Source organism: Symphodus melops (assembly GCF_947650265.1).
Source record: "Symphodus melops genome assembly, chromosome: 22".
NCBI classification, from domain to species: Eukaryota; Metazoa; Chordata; class Actinopteri; order Labriformes; family Labridae; genus Symphodus; species Symphodus melops.
The window spans coordinates 19,836,472-19,847,094 of NC_136712.1; the positions used below are offsets into that span (position 1 = coordinate 19,836,472).

The 10,623-nt window shown below is 43.0% G+C and overlaps 1 protein-coding gene across 1 annotated transcript in view; it reads left to right on the forward strand.

The window, feature by feature from the left end:
- Positions 1 to 10,383, forward strand: part of lemd3 (LEM domain containing 3) — a 15,246-nt gene extending 4,863 nt beyond the window's left edge. Inside the window, 13 exon segments of the mRNA XM_079335600.1 lie at positions 677 to 717; positions 830 to 899; positions 1,140 to 1,213; positions 1,483 to 1,562; positions 1,643 to 1,788; positions 3,745 to 3,846; positions 4,078 to 4,180; positions 7,585 to 7,763; positions 7,926 to 8,007; positions 8,081 to 8,186; positions 8,516 to 8,594; positions 10,255 to 10,314; positions 10,317 to 10,383. Coding sequence (XP_079191726.1) covers positions 677 to 717; positions 830 to 899; positions 1,140 to 1,213; positions 1,483 to 1,562; positions 1,643 to 1,788; positions 3,745 to 3,846; positions 4,078 to 4,180; positions 7,585 to 7,763; positions 7,926 to 8,007; positions 8,081 to 8,186; positions 8,516 to 8,594; positions 10,255 to 10,314; positions 10,317 to 10,360 — 1,166 coding nt within the window. The 3' untranslated portion in view covers positions 10,361 to 10,383.
- The last annotated feature ends 240 nt before the right edge of the window (positions 10,384 to 10,623 follow it).

Sequence of the window (10,623 nt, forward strand, 5' to 3'; positions counted from 1 at the left end):
TCTGTGTTCACTCTGTGTTCATGTGTTCACTCTGTGTTCACTCTGTGTTCATGTGTTCACTCTGTGTTCACTCTGTGTTCATGTGTTCACTCTGTGTTCACTCTGTGTTCACTCTGTGTTCACTCTGTGTTCATGTGTTCACTCTGTGTTCACTCTGTGTTCATGTGTTCACTCTGTGTTCACTCTGTGTTCATGTGTTCACTCTGTGTTCACTCTGTGTTCATGTGTTCACTCTGCATGTGTTCACTCTGTGTTCATGTGTTCACTCTGTGTTCATGTGTTCACTCTGTGTTCATGTGTTCACTCTGTGTTCACTCTGTGTTCACTCTGTGTTCATGTGTTCACTCTGTGTTCATGTGTTCACTCTGTGTTCACTCTGTGTTCACTCTGTGTTCATGTGTTCACTCTGTGTTCATGTGTTCACTCTGTGTTCATGTGTTCACTCTGTGTTCATGTGTTCACTCTGTGTTCACTCTGTGTTCACTCTGTGTTCACTCTGTGTTCATGTGTTCACTCTGTGTTCACTCTGTGTTCATGTGTTCACTCTGTGTTCATGTGTTCACTCTGTGTTCACTCTGTGTTCATGTGCTCACTCTGTGTTCACTCTGTGTTCACTCTGTGTTCACTCTGTGTTCATGTGTTCACTCTGCTCATGTGTTCATTCTGTGTGTTGCAGTTCAGAGTCACCCGTTTGGCAGCGACTTCGACTCTTCATATGTAAGTACACGTCTCCTGATCCAGAGTTTAAAACGTGAGGTCTGACCTTGAGTCTGACCTTCAGATGACCCCTGTTAAAGCAGGTTTCTAACTGATTGTTTTCTGTATGCAGAACAAGAAAGACAAAGACCTGATCCTGAATCTGCTTCTCAGTCTACATGACCACCTGGCCCAGATCGCAGGTAAATATCGTCCCGCTGCAGACGCCAGCTGATCTGATCATGTGATCATCGCCACCATTAACAGCTTGTTCAGAGTTGATGTCTCAGTGTGTCAATTTGATTCCCCAAGCTTGTAAACTGGTTGTTGACATATATTCCAAATGTTCAGCGCTCGTTTCTGCACTTTAGAGTGAACTTGTTTTCTATCTGTGTAACTCACCTGTGTGACATCATCATTCTGTGACGGTCTCTTGATTTCAGGTCAACATGACTGTGGAGACTCGCAGCATCACAACAGGAGTCTGACCCTGAAACAGGCCTCTGAATATTTACAGGTATGTATGAACAGCAGATCTTTACAGAGTGCCACACACAGCGCTGGCCCCCCGCCGTGACGTGTGTGTGTGTGTGTGTGTGTGTGTGTGTGTGTGTGTGTGTGTGTGTGTGTGTGTGTGTGTGTGTGTGTGTGTGTGTGTGTGTGTGTGTGTGTGTGTGTGTGTGTGTGTGTGTGTGTGTGTGTGTGTGTGTGTGTGTGTGTGTGTGTGTGTGTGTGTGTGTGTGTGTGTGTGTGTGTGTGTGTGTGTGTGTGTGTGTGTGTGTGTAGGCTAAGAATCAGCAGTTCGGTCCGTTCATTCTTGTCTCTCTGGAGTGGATCATCAGGACAGGACAGGATGTTGGAATAAGGTAAACACTTCACCTGTACTGTCTCATCAAATAGCTGTCATGTGACCTCTGAGCTCACTGTGTGTGTGTGTGTGTTTCAGGCTGACAGGGCAGACAGCTGATGACCCTGTCACTGATGTCTCCGAGATCTCTCTGCTCGAGTCCACACATCCCAGAATGCCGTTCACCTGTCGTTTCCGCAGAGCCTTCCTCATCGTCATGAGCAGAGTCTTCCTCCTCGCAGCCGGTGAGATTAAATATACAACACAAACACTGGTGTAAACAAACAACACAAACACTGGTGTAAACAAACAACACAAACACTGGTGTAAACACAAACAACACAAACACTGGTGTAAACAAAAACAACACAAACACTGGTGCAAACAAACAACACACACACTGGTGTAAACAAACAACACAACACTGGTGTAAACAAACAACACAAACACTGGTGCAAACAAACAACACAAACACTGGTGCAAACAAACAACACAAACACTGGTGCAAACAAACAACACAAACACTGGTGTAAACAAACAACACAAACACTGGTGTAAACACAAAACACAAACACTGGTGCAAACAAACAACACAAACACTGGTGTAAACAAACAACACAAACACTGGTGTAAACAAAAACAACACAAACACTGGTGCAAACAAACAACACACACACTGGTGTAAACACAAACAACACAACACTGGTGTAAACAAACAACACAAACACTGGTGTAAACACAAACAACACAAACACTGGTGCAAACAAACAACACAAACACTGGTGCAAACAAACAACACAAACACTGGTGCAAACAAACAACACAAACACTGGTGTAAACAAACAACACAAACACTGGTGTAAACAAAAACAACACAAACACTGGTGTAAACACAAACAACACAAACACTGGTGTAAACAAACAACACAAACACTGGTGCAAACAAACAACACAAACACTGGTGTAAACAAACAACACAAACACTGGTGTAAACAAACAACACAAACACTGGTGTAAACACAAACAACACAACACTGGTGTAAACAAACAACACAAACACTGGTGTAAACAAAAACAACACAAACACTGGTGCAAACAAACAACACACACACTGGTGTAAACACAAACAACACAACACTGGTGTAAACAAACAACACACACACTGGTGTAAACACAAACAACACAAACACTGGTGCAAACAAACAACACAAACACTGGTGCAAACAAACAACACAAACACTGGTGTAAACAAACAACACAAACACTGGTGTAAACAAAAACAACACAAACACTGGTGTAAACACAAACAACACAAACACTGGTGTAAACAAACAACACAAACACTGGTGCAAACAAACAACACAAACACTGGTGCAAACAAACAACACAAACACTGGTGTAAACAAACAACACAAACACTGGTGTAAACACAAACAACACAAACACTGGTGCAAACAAACAACACACACACTGGTGTAAACAAAAACAACACAAACACTGGTGTAAACAAACAACACAAACACTGGTGTAAACACAAACAACACAAACACTGGTGTAAACACAAACAACACAAACACTGGTGTAAACACAAACAACACAAACACTGGTGCAAACAAACAACACAAACACTGGTGTAAACAAACAACATAAACACTGGTGTAAACAAACAACATAAACACTGGTGTAAACAAACAACATAAACACTGGTGTAAACAAACAACACAAACACTGGTGTAAACACAAACAACACAAACACTGGTGCAAACAAACAACACACACACTGGTGTAAACAAAAACAACACAAACACTGGTGTAAACAAACAACACAAACACTGGTGTAAACAAACAACACAAACACTGGTGTAAACACAAACAACACAAACACTGGTGTAAACAAACAACATAAACACTCGTGTAAACAAACAACACAAACACTGGTGTAAACACAAACAACACAAACACTGGTGTAAACACAAACAACACAAACACTGGTGTAAACAAACAACATAAACACTGGTGTAAACAAACAACATAAACACTCGTGTAAACAAACAACACAAACACTGGTGTAAACAAACAACACAAACACTGGTGTAAACACAAACAATGTATGTTTTTATCACAGTGGAACTACAGTTCTAGAGTTTGTTTGAACCTGTGTGTGTGTGTGTGTGTGTGTGTGGTTATGTGTGTGTGTGTAGTGGTGGGCTGTGTGTGGAGTGTGGTGTGTTACATGAAGTATCGCTGGAGAAGAGAGGAGGAGGAGACCAGACAGATGTACGACATGGTGGAGAGGATCATAGGTGAGACACTCGAGTACATTAAAGGTTTCCTATGCTCTGTGTTATCGTCAGTCTGTCTCTTAACATTGTGTGTGTGTGTGTGTGTGTGTGTGTGTGTGTGTGTGTGTGTGTGTGTGTGTGTGTGTGTGTGTGTGTGTGTGTGTGTGTGTGTGTGTGTGTGTGTGTGTGTGTGTGTGTGTGTGTGTGTGTGTGTGTGTGTGTGTGTGTGTGTGTGTGTGTGTGTGTGTTCAGACGTGCTGAGGAGTCACAGTGAAGCGTGTCAGGAGAACCAGGAGCTGCAGCCCTACCTGCCCATCCCCCATGTCAGAGACTCACTGGTCCAGCCTCAGGACAGGTCGGTACACGGGTAATAGGTTTGTGATGTCATACAGGGAGAGGAAGGGTACTTCTCATTTCCCTTGATGTCATAAACCCAGTTGCCTCCCCCATTTGCATTTTAGCCCCTCCCACCAGAGATATGAAGAAACAACATCTGTTTTAAAGAGAAATAAGACGTCCTCTCCTCGACAGCGTCACAGCTGATCATGTTCGGCTGTCAGTCACCTATAACAGCTGTTTATGCACAAATACACTATTATTACTAATCAAACACACACACTGTATTATTACTAATCAAACACACACACTGTATTATTACTAATCAAACACACACACTGTATTATTACTAATCAAACACACACTGTATTATTTCTAATCAAACACACACTGTATTATTACTAATCAAACACACACACTGTATTATTACTAATCAAACACACACTGTATTATTACTAATCAAACACACACACACTATTATTCCTGATCAAACACACACACTGTATTATTTCTAATCAAACACACACACTGTATTATTACTAATCAAACACACACACTGTATTATTACTAATCAAACACACACACTGTATTATTACTAATCAAACACACACACTGTATTATTACTAATCAATCACACACACTGTATTATTACTAATCAAACACACACACTGTATTATTACTAATCAAACACACACTGTATTATTTCTAGTCAAACACACACACTGTATTATTTCTAATCAAACACACACACACTGTATTATTACTAATCAAACACACACACTGTATTATTTCTAATCAAACACACACACACACTGTATTATTTCTAGTCAAACACACACTGTATTATTTCTAATCAAACACACACACTGTATTATTTCTAGTCAAACACACACACTGTATTATTTCTAATCAAACACACACACTGTATTATTTCTAATCAAACACACACACTGTATTATTTCTAATCAAACACACACACACTGTATTATTTCTAGTCAAACACACACACTGTATTATTTCTAGTCAAACACACACACTGTATTATTTCTAGTCAAACACACACTGTATTATTTCTAATCAAACACACACACTGTATTATTTCTAATCAAACACACACACACTGTATTATTACTAATCAAACACACACACTGTATTATTTCTAATCAAACACACACTGTATTATTTCTAATCAAACACACACACTGTATTATTACTAATCAAACACACACACTGTATTATTTCTAATCAAACACACACACTGTATTATTTCTAATCAAACACACACACACTGTATTATTTCTAGTCAAACACACACACTGTATTATTTCTAGTCAAACACACACTGTATTATTTCTAGTCAAACACACACACTGTATTATTTCTAATCAAACACACACACACTGTATTATTTCTAATCAAACACACACACACTGTATTATTTCTTTTTTTTTTTTAAAGATTTATTTTTGGCCTTTTTTGCCTTTATTGTAGAGGGAGGACAGTGGATAGAGTCGGAAAGGGGGAGAGAGAGTGGGGAGAGACATGCGGGAAATGGCCACAGGCCGGACGCGAACCCGGGCCGCCCGCGCGCGAGGACTAAGCCTCAATACATGGGGTCGCGCGCACTGCAGCTGCGCCACCGGCGACCCCAACACTGTATTATTTCTAATCACACACACACACTGTATTATTTCTAATCAAACACACACACTGTATTATTTCTAATCAAACACACACACTGTATTATTTCTAATCAAACACAAACACACACTGTATTATTTCTAATCAAACACAAACACACACTGTATTATTTCTAATCAAACACACACACTGTATTATTTCTAATCAAACACACACACTGTATTATTTCTAATCAAACACACACACACTGTATTATTACTAATCAAACACAGTTACAGTGTTTCTTGATAACAAACACCTGAAGAACAACCTGCAGTCTGTTTCAAACCTAAAGGACAGTTTCTACTGACTCAAAGATTTCATTTTGAATTGTCTATAATTATTGATTATTATTAATCAGTTTGGACTGAACCTAGCCTGTATTTAGACAACCAACTCTGTATTTTATAAACACAGATATTTATGTGTCAGGATACTGAAAATGATTGATTAGAATCTAAATGATGAAACTTTGTGAAGATCAATAAGTGAGAATATAAAACGGACTCCTCTTCATCAAACTGTCATCATCATCATCATCAGACATTCAAACAGTGTGAGGGATCAGACCTTCATCATCATCATCATCAGACATTCAAACAGTGTGAGGGATCAGACCTTCATCATCATCATCATCAGACATTCAAACAGTGTGAGGGATCAGACCTTCATCATCATCATCATCAGACATTCAGACAGTGTGAGGGATCAGACCTTCATCCTCATCATCATCAGACATTCAGACAGTGTGAGGGATCAGACCTTCATCATCATCATCAGACATTCAAACAGTGTGAGGGATCAGACCTTCATCATCATCATCAGACATTCAAACAGTGTGAGGGATCAGACCTTCATCATCATCATCAGACATTCAAACAGTGTGAGGGATGATGAAGATGAAGGATGTATTGATAGAAGTTGTAGAGCTTCATATTTGGTTGTTAATCTTCATGTCAGACTCTTTTTAATGGCAGCTCATCACAGAGCGACTCTTTACAAACTCACTGATGTTCATCATCTGTTTAAATGTCCCACGCTCCGTTTAGCCTCTTTTTAATCTCCCTCTTTTCTCCCCTATTAAACTCTGTTTCACTGAAGTCTGATCCTGTGCAGCGTCCAATCAGTGAGTGATATACGAGAAGGGGGCGTGTCTGTCAGTGAAAAGACTTCCGTGAAGTCAGCTCTCGTGTCTCCTCGGTCATCGCTCCTCGGATCAGCCTCCTCTCTCCTCGATCCTCTCTCCTCCGTTCACGAGAGCCTCGTTTCCACCGAGCAGTCCGGCTCGGTTCGTCTTAGTACGGCGTGCATTTTGCGGCGTTTCCATAGACTCATCCCGGGAAAGATTCTCAAATAACCGATCCGTACTGTCCACTTTTTGGGACCCTTCCGTTACGGTGCCATGAATGTGGAGCCCCGTTTTCCACCGAGCAGCAGAATTTATTAGTTAGCGGTTAGCTGCTATCATGTGATGCTTTTTACATAGCGGCTATCGGCATCTGGCTTGAACGCCGCCTACCAAATAGGGCACGGGTGGCTGTGGAAACGCAAACGGGATCGGGCTTAATCGAACCAAACCGTACCAAACTGTACCAGACTGCTGTTTGGAAACGGGTCTTTATAAGAGCTTTGGGACGATCCTTAACATGGCAGGTCTGGAACTACTTCCTGATGATGGCAAATCAGAGAACTGTGAAGTACCCCTTGTGAGGAAGAGGATGTGATGTTTGTGATGTCATATAGGAAAAGGATGAAGAAGGTGTGGGAGCGAGCAGAGAGCTTCGTGTCAGCCAACGAGTCAAGGATCAGGACGGAGACCCAGAGGATTGGGGGGGCGGACTTTCTGGTGTGGAGGTGGATCCAGCCATCGCTCTCCTGTGATAAAACCTCTTCGGGGCCGTCCAAAGTGTGGCAGGGGAAAGGTAAAGGCAGCATGGCTAACCCGAGGGTGTTTGTGAAGCAGCTGTGTGATCATGTGACCTGACCATGTGACCTGACCATGTGACCTGACCATGTGACCTGACCATGTGACCTGACCATGTGACCTGATCATGTGACCTGATCATGTGACCTTCTCTCCTCAGCGTTCCCTCTGGACCGCAGGAACTCTCCTCCCAACAGTCTGACCCCATGTCTGAAGATCAGGAACATGTTTGACCCCATCATGTGAGTCCCTTCCTGTGGAGTCACGTCCTCTGATGTCACTTCCTGTGTGTAACCCCCTGGTTGTGTGTTTTAGGGAGGTCGGGGAAAACTGGGACTTGGCAATCCACGAAGCCATCCTGGAGAAATGCAGCGACAACGACGGCATTGTCCACATCGCCGTGGACAAGAACTCGCGAGAGGTAAGTTAAACACCTGGGTGATGTCACTGTGATGTCACCGCTGCACGCTCTTAGTGGACATGAACTCAGGAGAGGTCAGAATCCTTTTTGGTTTACTTCCTGGTTAGTGCCTCACTGAGCATGCTCAGTAGAGTTTCTCCTGCTGGCACACAGTGCACATGGCAAAGATGTTCAGTTCAACAATCACACCTCCATGGAGCATCAATACTGACTGTTTATCAGGTGTTTCTCCATAGAGCTCTATGAGAAGACTACCGTTTCATGCTCCTAATAACGCAGGTCGGCTCCTCTCTCTCTCTGTCTCTCTCTCTCTCTCTCTCTCTCATCAGGGCTGTGTTTACGTGAAGTGTCTTTCTGCAGAGCATTCTGGGAAAGCATTCAAAGCTCTGCACGGCTCCTGGTTTGATGGTGAGTCTCACACACACACATGCTCACACACACACATGCTCACACACACACATGCTCACACACACACATGCTCACACACACACATGCTCACACACACACATGCTCACACACACACATGCTCACACACATGCTCACACACACACATGCTCACACACACACATGCTCACACACACACATGCTCACACACACACACATACATACACACACACACATGCTCACACTCTCACACACACACACACACATACTCACACACACACACATGCTCACACTCACACACACACACATGCTAACACACACACACATGCTCACACTCACACACACACACACATGCTAACACACACACACATGCTCACACTCACACACACACATGCTCACACACACACATGCTCACACACACACATGCTCACACACACACATGCTCACACACACACATGCTCACACACACACATGCTCACACACACACATGCTCACACACACACATGCTCACACACACATGCTCACACACACATACATACTCACACACACACACATGCTCACACTCACACACACACACACACACACACACACACATGCTCACACTCACACACACACACACACACACACATGCTCACACTCACACACACACACACATGCTAACACACACACACATGCTCACACTCACACACACACACATGCTAACACACACACACATGCTCACACTCACACACACACACACATGCTCACACTCACACACACACACATGCTAACACACACACATGCTCACACTCACACACACACACACACATGCTCACACACACATACATACTCACACACACATGCTCACACACACACATACTCACACACACATGCTCACACACACACATACTCACACACACATGCTCACACACACACACACATGCTCACACACACACACATGCTCACACACACACACACACACACATACTCACACACACACACATGCTCACACTCACACACACACATGCTCACACTCACACACACACACATGCTAACACACACACACATGCTAACACACACACATGTATGGAGGGTGCCTCCTCTCACCTGCCTGACTCAGGTGTCCGGTCGGTGGCGCGTCACTATCCAGCAGCGTCTGCGTGTAAGTCAGTAAGCGTGCACGAGATGTGATGAAGTGTGAAGCAGGAAGTCACCTGACCCGCTCTCTGACTGACTCAGTGAATATCCTGTCAACAAACACGATATTACGTTTATTTGTTCAAAGTTAATGTTTCATATTGAGCTGAATCTTTTTTTATGGAGGAGCGAACGGCCATGTTGGATCAGAGGTTTTGTGTTTGGATAGAAACAGATTAAAAGATCATTTAAACTTTGGTGGCTCATAAAGTACATGTGGTTTGTTTGTGATGTTTAGGATTCATAAAGCGGTAAATTAAAGGGATACTTTTGATGTTACGTTGCATTAATTAGGTCTCTGGAGTCTGGTCCAGGTGAGGTTTGATGTCACCTGTACAAACTGAAACTTGTATTCTTAGTTTGAATTTATATTTAGGAAACACTTCCACCTGTGTGTGCCTTCAAAATAAAAGCTTTATAAGAGTAGGAATCTGACGTGACTGTATTCATATAAACGGGTTAGATCAGTTTGAAATTCATCCTCGTGCTCACCTGTTTGTCTCCACAGGTAAGCTGGTGACAGTGAAGTATCTGCGTCTGGACAGGTATCATCAGCGCTTTCCTCAGGCTGTGAGCTGCTGTACCCCCCTGAAGGCCTCCAGCCCCTCCCTTAGCACACCGAGCAGCAACTCAGGGAGCCGCCTGATGCACAGATCCTCCTTCTCCTCCTCGTCTTCATCGGGATTCTCATGATGCAACATCAGCTGCACACAAACCCGAACACCGTCTGCTGCTTCATCTCAGGAACACTTCACTGCTCTTCTTTCAGTTCAGAGAGGATGAGTTGTTCTCTCCCCTCCTCTCTCTCTCTCTCTCTCTCTCTCTCTCTCTCTCTCTCTCTCTCTCTCTCTCTCTCTCTCTCTCTCTCTCTCTCTCT